At 39.3% G+C, this 12,493-nt stretch overlaps 1 protein-coding gene across 2 annotated transcripts in view; it reads left to right on the top strand.

The window, feature by feature from the left end:
• SLC5A6 (solute carrier family 5 member 6) overlaps positions 1-7,573 on the top strand; it is a 30,290-nt gene extending 22,717 nt beyond the window's left edge. For both annotated transcript variants that reach the window (XM_081318522.1, XM_081318523.1), the window contains exons 12-16: positions 930-1,016; positions 1,805-1,977; positions 3,884-3,987; positions 4,737-4,858; positions 6,573-7,573. In XM_081318522.1, the coding sequence (XP_081174648.1) occupies positions 930-1,016; positions 1,805-1,977; positions 3,884-3,987; positions 4,737-4,858; positions 6,573-6,749 (663 nt within the window). In that variant the 3' untranslated portion in view covers positions 6,750-7,573. The remainder of the gene's footprint in view (positions 1-929; positions 1,017-1,804; positions 1,978-3,883; positions 3,988-4,736; positions 4,859-6,572) is intronic.
• Positions 7,574-12,493: the final 4,920 nt, after the last annotated feature.

Genomic DNA, 12,493 nt, shown 5'->3' with positions numbered 1-12,493 from the left:
AGGGCTGAACAACTAGCCAGCTACTTGATGCTCTTCATCTTTTTCTTCCTCCTCTGTTGCCATTCCCTAAATTGCCCAACCACATCTTTACAATCTACTTTCTTGCAACTTTGGGAAACAACTACAGCAGCATGAGCCTATTGCCACAAAGCAAGTGCTTGCAAAATGTGTGGTTACTAAAGGTATGGAGGACTCTATCCCAAAGATACAACAGAAATGAAGCAAATTACATTGTTTTACATACTTTACAAATTACATTACATACTTTTTCAGTGCAGTCACCACAAATTCATAACCTTTGTGCCCAGTATGCCAAATTGATATTTTACCTGGAGAATAATAATCCTGCCTTCTCTGCCTATATGGCTGACATTGTATAAAGATGATTTCCCAAAATTTGTTAGCCCTGACCCTTAATCCTAACCCCTAACCAGCCGGGCCACGCTTGACAGCTCTGAAAATTGAAGTTATATATTTGGAGGACACGTAACTTGGGGAAGGTTGCTGTATGGACCATAGATGACATCAAATGAATCATAATTAAATACAGCTCTCATAATTAAATATTAGTTGCCAGAGTTTTCAGGAGGTAATGAGGGAATTTTTCCTTCTTGATGCCCTAACAAAAACATTGTGCATTGAACAATTTTTCTTGCTCAGCCATTAGAACTGGAGTTTGTGGGCCAAACAGGATTTGCTTATTTTAACAAAGGTATAGCATTTTTGTGCTTCAGATACCTTATCACATATTTACTGAGGATAAATAATAAAGGGAAGAAATAGAGGTAGCTCAGTAATCTGCTTTTCATGCAAATCCCAGATTCAATAAGGAGGCAGCACTAGATAGACCAATGATCTGATTCAGCAGAAGGCAGATTTTCATGGGAAAATCCCCAAATCAAACCTCTCCTTTTTCCCCCTCTTCTAAGGCTGCCATCAGCATCTTTGGCATGGTGGGAGGACCATTGCTGGGACTATTCTGCCTGGGCATGTTCTTTCCTTGTGCCAACTCTGTGGTAAGTGTTGCTACCCCAGCGGCTGGGAAGATCCTCATACTATTCCCAATGTCAGATTCAGCATATACATGCACATACATGCACCCTTTGCCTGGCAATGCATCCGGTGGAGGATAGTGACAAGATAGGCTTCTAATAGTATTGCAAAGAAAACCAAGCTTACAAAAGTGCTGGCTTTGGTGTATATTGTGCACAAATAGTATACGCAGAAAACCTGTTTGGATGAAGTTAGTGTGTGATGCAAAGAAAAAAAGCTGAGTCAGCAATGGGGCAAGAGAAGATCAGTATTTATCTAGCTGGCTTCGATGAAATTGCCCTGTCTGAATGGAACTGCCCTGTCTTTACAGAGGACATTCACCTCCTGTCCCAGCTGCTGGTCACAGAGACAAGAGCCTAGAGCAGCTGTACAAAATTGAGCTTGTCTGGGAACATTCTGTTATTTTTTTTGTTGTTTTCAGCTCCTGCAGGGAGAAAAGAGGACAGAAAATGAATGTCTTCTGCTATCTGATTTGATTATTTTATTTTCATTTTTAACTGTAAACAATAAACTGGGACTTGGTCAGCCTCCTCAAAGAAACTGGTGAAGATGGCTGCCCCCTATTTACCCAGGCCATTTTTTAATTCTCTTGATCATCTGCCCCTGCTTCATAGGACTTATTTAGAGATTGGAGTAGATTCAGCCTGCCATGTTGGGTGAACCCAGCCAGTATATGTTCAGACCTTTTGGGGATAAGCCTTTCTTTGCATGTGGGAAAGCCCCTCATACTTTACTTCTTGTTTCTCTACAGGGTGCTGTAGTTGGATTAATTGCTGGGCTGGCCATGGCATTTTGGGTGGGCATTGGGAGCATGGTTATCAACTACCAGTCTGTGTCTCCTAATCCCACTGTTTTAGCAACTGATGGGAATCTGACTACTGCTGTCATGACAACATTGTTGACCTCAACAACAGCTCCAGAAAGGTAAAAACAAGGAAGATGTTCTGTGGTCCAACATCTTCTGGGCTGAACTAATAGGATGGGAACATGTTGCAAAATCCAACTTTCATACTCAGAATTCCTGTCAAGTAGGATTTGCCTGACTCCAAGAATCTTAGGTGGCTTACTGCAAAATTCTATGTCGTTTTGTTAGGATGGTGGTAGTAGAAGAAACCTTGCCTTGAGAAGCAAATGTTTAGGACATGTAGGGAGGAGATTCCTCTCCAAAGTGTTACTCAATTTCTTAAGTTTCATCAAAGGTCACAGCCTGAACTTTAAACTTACTTTCCTTTTGATGCTTTCTCCAGGAGAAAGTTCTCGCCTTGCCCTGCTTCTTTTCTAGAAATTACTTCAATTGTTGACTTATTCACAGTTCAGAACATTTTCCTATGTTTGTTTAACCTAAACACTGCTTCCACAAGATGTTTAGCTGCCCTGTGCATATGCAGTATCCATTGCATGACATGTTCCTCTTGGACTTTTAACAATGCTCCTATTCCTCCCATGAAAACATGTTCCCACAAGTGAATGCTTGAATTATTGGTAGGTTCAGATTAGCTCGGACCCTAAACTTATTTGCCTGTTACAAAAAATAACATGTTTTTTACTTCTCCAAGCAATGTTTCAACTCTTGAACGTGCTTCCAAATATTGGGTACTTCTTACTTCATTCTCTAGCTAGTTCTTATCACCTCTTTCTCTCACAAGCCCATTTTTATCTTTTCAGTGGGTCTTTTTAATTATTTTCTTCTTTTATAACTTGGGCTGTCCATTTATAGATAATAATTAAGTACTGATATATGTAGCTCAGAGAGGATGCCTTGTGAGCAACGTAGTTCCTGGTTTCAAACCTTCTTTATTTATTTATAAAGCATAGGCAATGTAGAACCAGGATAATAAATTATCAATATGGAATTGCATTTAACAGAATATCAGAAAAGAACAATGAAAAGTTTCTTTGGGGGGTGGGTGGGGGTGGCTTGTATAAGTGAAAGTATCATGAATTGCAAAAATCTTTCTTACCACCATTATCATATTTTTTCCCCCTCACTTTATTGCTTTATTGTATTCTTACTTTATTGCTCTGTACACCGCCCTGAGTCCTCCGGGCGAAGGGCGGTATATAAAACAAACAAACAAACAAACAAATAAACAAACAAACAAACAAACAAATAAATAAATAAATAAATAAATAAATAATTACTGTCCATTTACCCTCAGGCTTGAGAGGCCAGGATCAAATGAGGAGATCTGGAAGATAATTGTATTGATCAAGCTATATGGAGGAGGGGAAGCCTTTGATTGCTTTTCTTGCAATATATAAGTGTTAATAATGGCCAATTTTATAAGATTATTATAAGAATTGGAACAAGTTATTAAAAGCCACAGTTGGACCAGATTAAAGAGTCATCTAATCCGACAGTTTGCTTTTCACAATAGCCAACTGAGAAAAATTCATAGATAAGATAGACCACTGCTTTTTCATGTATTTGCTCTGCAATAACTGGTTTCAAAACATTTCTCAACTGGAGACTGCATCTATCATTTTAGCTAACAGCCAGTGATAGATCCATTCTTGTTGAGCTTCTTTCTAATTTTTTGGTTAAATCTGTGATTTTTATTGAGCATCTTGTTTCTGCTCCCCTACTGCATTTCAAAACCAACTTGCCTTCTTTGAGCTAATTGCTGCTAATGTTGGTTTCTGGAGATTAGTTCTTGAGGGACAGAAAACCAGGGGCTGCAATGAGACTGAAGTAATGCAGCGATTGGTATATAACTTAAAGAAGCTCGTGGAACTGCCTGTTTGGGAATTTGCCTTTGTTCCACTAGTAGCCTGAGGAGATGTTTGAATGGAATAGCTCTTGACATGTATGTCTTTGCATTTTTTTTAGGCTCACAGGGTTGCGGAAGTTTTACAATTTATCATACATGTGGTACAGCGCACACAACTCTACTACGGTTATTGTGGTAGGGCTGCTAGTCAGTCTTCTCACTGGTACGTAACATGTTTAAATACAGAGGATCTAGAAATACCATCCAGAACATAAAAGCCAAGCCCCAAGTGTGTATGGTGCATACACATGCAATTTGCATGGAGAGGCCATCAAGGGTAGGTCTTGTTGGGAAATTGAGCTTGGATACTCAAACATAGCTTTCCATTGTTTTACACATATCATTACATCTGCAGAATGGAGAACTTGAGAAGAGAGTGAGAATGTGTCCCTTTTTATTTCCATTGTAAACGCCATGAAAAGAAAGGATGCAAATGTCAGGAATAAATAAAATGAGTAAAATCAGGTTTTGATATTGGTATAGATGGGAGTCAAATGGTTGCAGTGCTAAGAGATGGCTGAAAAACCAAGGAAAATGGGTTTGGTCTTTCAGCCAATACTTCTTGTTACTAGTCTATTCCCACAATTCCCACAAATTCTTATAATTGGTCATGCCACTGAATCTGCTGGGAATAGAAATCCAAAACATCAAAGGAAACTAGGTTATCTCAATCTTGTCTTACAATGTTAGATTGGCTTGGGATAACATTCTATTTAGTCCTTAACCCAAGAATGTTAGGTTTCCTTTCTTTTACTCGGTAGGAGATGTAAATCTAAGTTCTGCAAAGAGTTGCTTTTCATTCCTGATGACATTACTATTGCTACTCCTGGACTCAGCAGGCAGAGGAACTGCCCTACAAGATTTCTGCTTCCCTTCCCTTCCTTTGCTAATGCCGCCATCTTTCCCTCACAGGCCCAACACGTGGAAAGGATGTAAATCCAAAAACGATTTTTCCAGTGCTGCCGCGATTACTTTGCTGTTTGCCTGCAAAGTACCATGAAATGCTCCGTTTTGGAGTACGTGACCCTGCAGAGGTGAGATTTAAGTTTATTAATCCAGAGGACAAGGAACAGTGGCCATTAGGGAGGAGCAAATCGTAGTTCCATACTAGGAGAAATATCCTATCATTTAAGCACAATTTGGCAGTCAAAGCAAGGGAGAGCTTTCCTTTACTGAGAAAGCATTTAAGCAGAGGTTGGATGGCCATTAATGAGGATTCTGTAATTTCAGATGATGCATGGAAAACAGACTTGATTATAATTACACTAAGCGACCCAGGCGTTTGGTGTATTGATGGATACATTTGGAATTCTGAAAATGTACTGTGGGTGCTCCCACAAAATGGCTGTCAGTTGAGTTTCCTTACTAGGAAATAAAGTAATTACAAAATATCAATTTATCAGAATGTGGGCTGTAGCAGTGACGTGCCTTGGGTGTCATCTCTTTTAGAGTCCTGAACACAATGAGGCGTTTTTCTTTCACATGACCCCGTTAGTGGACTGAAGGTTAAATAAAGCACTCATTGCAGAAAAGCTTTAGAGTATGTCTCCCAGTAATGCTATTCTAAATGAAGCTGTTGGGAGATAATTAACTTTATTGAAAAGAAATAACTTGGTACCCTGGAGAGATTCTCAGGCTTTTTCACTCATGAACTTTGTTAGTTTCACATTTTTAGACTTGTTCTTTAATGCTGCCAAGCTTCCGTCTTTGCTCTCCCTGGCCTTCTATACTGTGCAGTACAGTGTCTTTTAGAACTACAGATACTCCTCGACTTTCGACCACAATTGACCTCAAATTTTCTGTTACTAAGCGAGGTGGCCGTTAAGTGAGTTTTGCCCCATTTTATGACCTTTCACACCACAGTTCTTAAGCAAATCGTCATAGCTGTTAAATTAGTAACACGGTTGTTAAGTGAATCTGGCTTCCCCATTAATTTTGCTTGTCAAAAGGTTGCAAAAGGCCATCGATCACATGACCGCAGGACACTCCAACTATCATAACTATGAACCAAGTATCTGAATTTGGTCATATAACCATAGGGATGCTGTAATGGTCATAAGTGTTAAAACGGTCATAAGTTACTTTATCAGTGCTATTGTAACTTCAAATTGTCACTAAACTTATGGTTGTAAGTCAAAGAATATCTCTATAGTCTGACTTTGTTCTCTCTTAAATTGTTGCAATGAGGACAAGCAGAGATAATTTCCTGGGAGTTTCCTAAGGCAGCTTTTCTGAAAATAGTGGGGTTCTATCCAAAAACGAATCTTCCTTGGTAACTTGGACATCTCCTGTTCCTCACCTGGTTTCCCTTCTTCATTTCTTCTGTGCTCCATGCAGCGTAGGCTGTCTCTTCTCCTGCATGCTGTAACGCCCTCCTATTCCTGCAGCCTTTCTGTACTGACCCATCCCAGCAAACTCTTCTCTTGAATCCTCAAGCAATTCCTATCTCCTCAGAGCCTCCTCCTTTCCAGCAAATCCTTTTCAATCCTCTGACCTCTTGACTCAGTGGCTGCATACCTCATTGGTCAGTCTCTGCCTCTCCTTAGCCTTGTTTCTTCATATTTGATCAATTCCTGCAATTTTTCTGTGCCAGGGATAGAATCTTCAGGATTTTTTAAATAGTTACGTATGAGTTGCAGGGTGGGGTGTGATGGTATAGTGGGAAAGTTGTGATACTAGTGTGTTAAAAAAAGCAGTGTTACACAAGCCTTGAGGATAGTTGACCTGTGGCTTCTTATTTTTTTAAAGGATGCTAGTTGCTCAGACCCAACCTTTTTGGGAGTGGAGAAAAGCAACAATGGTGTGGTAAATGGATTGCCAAAAGGCCTGCCTACCGGAGTCAATACTGAGAAAGCTGAAGCATTTGAAGGATTCTCCCGGGTAGATGGAACTCATACTTATGTCTTGCAGGAGACTACCCTGTGAACTATACGGAACAAAGAGACTAGTGGGGAGGCACAGCAGGGTTCTGTTTTGATCCAGGTGAGGAATCCCAGAATTCCTGGTACTAAAAACATTCCTTGTCATCTTGGCATATCATCTACTGAATCCTGGGTTGGATGGTTGCCAGGCCAGTCAGTCTACCCCTTTTGGACAATGTTCTCTCCTGTTTGTGGAATGTTTTTTTTCCAGGCTTTTTCTGCTGCTCTTTCCATCTCACGTGCGTGTGCCAAATTCTCTGAGAGATAGCTAGGTACTTCTTCCCCCACTGGATACTTCATGTCCAATGAACCATGGTTTATTTCCATGGTTTGTTGACCCTACTATTATCCTTAAAAGATCAAATCTCTTTTTTTCCACCTGTATTTATACCTTTTGTCAGGTGTAAAGTGGGGCTAACACAAAAAGCCATTTTATCATGTAATAGGATCAAGCTGCTGTTGGGATCCCAGTCCCATCTTTCTCCCTTGAAATGTCTTGCAGCATTAGGCTACCAAAGGAAGGGCTGGATCTAGCCAACATAGGCTCTCCACAAGTCCAACCAGCAGGGACAGAGGAAAGCCTACATGGATCCATTCCTAACTCTAGCACTTGTGGGGGTATTTTGGGAGCATAGACATTCATATGTTCCTGGTGTCTCTTGTCACAAAGAATGTGACTCTTGTTCTCTTTAAGGTTTTGCCTACAAGCCAGTTTGTTCTGTTTCTGTACTCTGTATTTTATGTTTGTGAGAAATGTCTATTTTCCTAATCCTTGTCTTTCTGACATTTGGCAATTATTTTTGCTGTTAGTAAAAATGGTTATTGTTTATGTTTGTTGCTTCATATTTGCAATCTGCAAACCCACTTTGTCATCTCACTTGCCCCCAGCTTTCTCGATCCCCTTTTTCCATCTCGGGGAGGAGTCACTGTGCTTAATAAATACCACAAAAAAGGGCTACATCACACATATTTTATCTCCTGGTAAAAGATATCTTTTTGAAGCTCTTCACTAAATTAGTAGCATCCATTGCAATGGTGAGAAGTTTCCTAGGCAGAATTTCTAAGAAAAGGCAAAGCAGTGAGAATTCTGGATGGATCCATTTGAAGGAGGAAGGACATTGAGAATGCTGCATCTTCCAGACACCATGCCTTCCACTGAGACTTCATTCACTGGTGCTAGCTAGTTGAAGAGTTGTCCTTCTGTCGACGCTTTGCATTGCTATGCACGTACCTCAGGACCACTTTATACACTAAACCCTAACAAAATCCAGTTGCTGTTTTTATATATAAAAAACCCATATTATGGCTCAGTATGATGGACTAGTTCATTCACAGCATATTAAGACAACAGCTAAGTTCTCTTAGTCTAACTTAGCACAATATAGAAACCTAGTTTTTGAATTATTTGGATAAGGTTGAGTTGGCTATAGTGAAACTCCTTTAGGGTGAGAAACAGTGAAGATGCTTGGATAAATGTTATCTGATCTAATGAAATGAAGTCAACAACTGATCTTCTTGTTGACCTATTGCTGTAGGCAGTGTGAAGATTATAACTGGATCCTGTACATGAGAGATTGTGTGCTCTAAAGTACTTCCAATAGGAGAGTGGTGGCGAACCTTTTAGAAACCGAGTGCCCAAAACCTGCACCGCCCCCTGGCCCGCCCACCTGCTCTGCCGCCTGCCTCTGCTCCACCCCCTCCTCCACCCTGCCCACTTGCAGGGCTACCCATCGCCTCCATGACCCACTGATCATCCAGACGGTCCTGTAGCACCATGGCAGACATGCCCTCCACCCGCACCCAGCATCATCATCTGCGCGCTTCAGGGCGTGAAGGTGGAGTCTTGTCCCTGCTGCCTGGCTGCCATGTTCTTGGCTCTGCTGCTCCGCACAGGCCATGCCCGGAGTCGGCTCTCCAGGGGGGCTTCTGATGAGGGGGCCGTGGGGGGAGGCGGGGCTGGGGCAATGGCCCGCGTGCCCATAGAGAGGGCTCTGAATGCCGCCTCTGGCATGCGTGCCATAGGTTCGCCACCACTGCAATAGGATATTTCAGACTTCTGTATCGGTACCTAGAGGACTTGAAGCTGCTAATACTTGTTCTTCATTATCAAATGCCCCTCAAAAGTTTAGATTCAGTGTTTCAGCTTCTGTGGATCCTGGCTGATTTTGGAAAGCTACCTGGAGTCAGACCTGTTTAATACTTCAGTGGAATGCCATCAGGACTGTAGATTAAATTGAGAAGTAAAGAAACTTGCCAGAAAAGAGAATCCTATTCTGTATTCTTCCCAGGAAACCTACACAAACACATCCATAGAATCACCTAGAAGTCAGACTCCAGTCAAATGAGACTTTACTTTTAGATTCACAAAAGCAGAAAGAAGCAGAGGGTGACGAATTGTTTCACAGTAAATGTCTGGATCAGCTTTCCTCAAGCAATTCCTTCTCTTTCCTTCCAGCACAGCCATTGAAATTAATCAGTGTGATAAGGCACTGTGTAGGTGTTTGTTGAAACAGTTCTTCCTATATCAAGATACGCAAGAACGGTTTGGTACGAACAACCTACAGGAATATTCCTGTGATCAGGAATATTTTGATGTTAGAAAAAAGTTCCAAAAGAGCAATCTTAAGCAAGGGAAGTTTATTGGAATATTGTGAATAGAATAGAATAGAATAGAATAGAATAGAATAGAATAGAATAGAATAGAATAGAATAGAATAGAATAGAATAGAATAGAATAGAATTCGTTGTCACTTTAAATATACACTAATCAGCATACATTAAAATGAAAATTTGTTGCATTCAGGTCTCAAAAAATACCATTATGCATATATCCATATACATACACATGTATATGACACAAACATCACAGTCTAGTTCGAATGTATGCATATACATGGCAAAAAAGAGAATCCTGCGAATTTTCAAGAACAAAGTTGTTACAGAATCTAGTAGTTCTGCTATAAATACTTTGAAACCTCCTCCCAGAGGGGAGCAACAGAAATCTTGAATTCAGCAAAGCATTTGAAAAAGTGCCCCATGGCATTCACATTAGTTTACTGGTTGGATGGTATTAGGGGCATTTGCCAGACAAAATGATTTTCTGAGTCTTCAGAGTGGTCTCCAGATTACCTGTGTTGGTTGAAATCACCCAATCGATTCAGATGGCTTCAACCCTCATAGACTTTGTGGGTTATTAAAACCTGGCTTTTCCCCTGGGCAATAGGCCAGGAAGTTAAGTGACCCTGTTTTGAGGGGTTATTCATGTTGATATGTGTGCTGCCCCAGGGGAAAAAAAAGAATGAGGGAGTTGGAAATTCAGACAGGAGATTCCCAAATGCAATTGGGAATATTTAATGCTAAAAAGATTGAGAAGAAATAAAATAGATAGTACACATCAAGTAACAAGACCATTTGGTCATTGTGAGATTTATTTTATTTATTTATTAGCTGCCCAACTCCAGCTGCATTCAGCACTTCAATTTAGATTCTTGCCAGAAGCAGAATACTATATTTAGTGGCCTAAAATAATGTTTCTGACTTATTCTATTCCAGGCTTCAACTATAGAAGCAATTTAATCTATCTAGCAAAGCTTCAGGATTCTAGCCTGCCCCTGTAGAATTCTTTCTTCTTCACTTACTCCACAATCCCATGGGCAGTAAGAGTGACTTGACAAATCTATGAGAAAATAAAAGGTGATTAATCCTTTAAAATAACCTTAGAATGCGAGGATGGAACATTGAAATATAGCAGGTATGGGCTTCCCCTCCCTACAAAAAGTTTTGTCTGCATTTCGGTGAGGTTAGTGTTGCAACAGGCTCTAGTCTAGTCCAGCCCAAGATGGATTTATGAATATAAGTTTGGCTGCAGCTCCTTTCCCAAAGATGCTCCATTATTAATTCTTCATTCTTTTTTCCGCACATTTGAATAGTGAAAAGCCTTTGTCCCTTGCAAATATTTCTTACCTTCTTAGTCACTAAGAAAGAGAAGAAAGAACAGGGTTGTAAACTGACATTCAGAAGCCCCACCAGGTTTAATCAGGGAGTCCAGGATTTTTTTTTTTAACAAGCAGATTTCATTTCACAGCCTGACAAAGTTTGAAAAACTTTGTAGGGGAGAATTTTATGTAGGTCTGTTAATATGATTTACATTAAATGAACTGTATTTTTATACTATGTAGGAATTGAAATTCTTTGAGCTATTCTACATGTTCTCAAATCAGCATTTTTGTAAACATGAGAAATAAATACTGAAATAAACAACACATTTTATAATTATAGTATGCATTATAAAGTCATTGAAAAAGGCAAAATAATGTTAGTAAAATAAAACACAATATCTTCAAATCTACAATTGCTGTATATTACACAAATCTGGGGAAATTATTTGCCTGGAACTAAAAACAGACGCATGGATTCAACCTTTGAAGACAGTATTTCATTGAAAAGCTTCCATTTCCAATAGCTCTCTAGTAATCTAGATTTGCATACAAGGGCTTCAGTAATTATCACAGGATGGTGAATACTAGGAATACGTATGTAGAAACTACTGTTCATTTAGGATACATAATCTTAACTATATAGAGTTTTAATTTTTTTAAAAAAAAAACAACACTTTTAATTGAATTCTGAAATGGACTAATAACCAATAAAGATGAAGAAAGAGTTTTACAGTGTCTGACCTTGCAGGAAACAAAAAAAAATCTGTTTTCACACGTAGGAAAAAAAAGCCCAGAAATCATCAAATAAGGCAATCAGCATAGTTTCTTTTAATGAAACTTTTTAATTTGAGGTTGTTATGTCCCTTTAGAGAATTGAAATTGCTGTGTGAAATAATAAGATTTAATAGCCATTAGGAATAAATAACCCACTGATAATGCTGAAGACACATATAAAACGCATCCAACTGTTGGATGTGAACAACCACGGATGTTTTCTTACAACAGATCAGGCTGTTGTATATCTAAAGGGATTCTGTGCCAGATTCCATCAAAATAAATTTAGTTGCTATTCATTTCCCCATCACATTCTTATAACTGATGAACAGATGGATAGAAAAAACAATCAGTAGTGTGTTTGCATCTTGATTCTCCAGTAGATTTTATTCATTCACATTATTCCTATCACATCATCCATTTGGATGATGACAGCAAAGCTATTCACAGAGGCAAATCATTCCAGGCATGTGGGCTAATCACCAAACTACATGACCAATCAGATTTACCAGATACATGATACATATAAGCTGTCTAGTATCTTAACCCCTCATATTCAATAACAGAAGAAACTTCAGAGACTTGATACGGATGAATCAGTTGTTTCATTACAGAAATGAAAAAAGTCATATTGATCCAGAAGTGGTGAATGCTCCAACACTGGAAGTTTTTAAGAAGAGACTGGACAGCCATTTGTCTGAAATGGTATAGGGTTTCATGCCTTAGCAGGGGGTTGGACTAGATGACCTCCAAGGTCCCTTCCAACTTCTTCTTCTTCTTCTTCTTCTTCTTCTTCTTCTTCTTCTTCTTCTTCTTCTTATTATTATTATTATTATTATTATTATTATTATTATTATTATTATTATTATTATTATTATTATTATATGTATGGTACCTAAAATGCAGGAAGCTAGCCATATATGCCCATATGTCAGCAGATGCTTCGTTATTCTTTTTAAACTATTTATATAATAATTTTGTCTGGCTTGAGAAGCAATGATTTCTGCTTCTTAATATCAGCCCTTCCATGGCTGGA

This window comes from Vipera berus, assembly GCF_964194415.1.
Source record: "Vipera berus genome assembly, chromosome: 1".
NCBI lineage: Eukaryota > Metazoa > Chordata > Lepidosauria > Squamata > Viperidae > Vipera > Vipera berus.
Note: the sequence above shows the minus strand (reverse complement) of the source record. Positions and strands in the feature narration are given on the sequence as shown.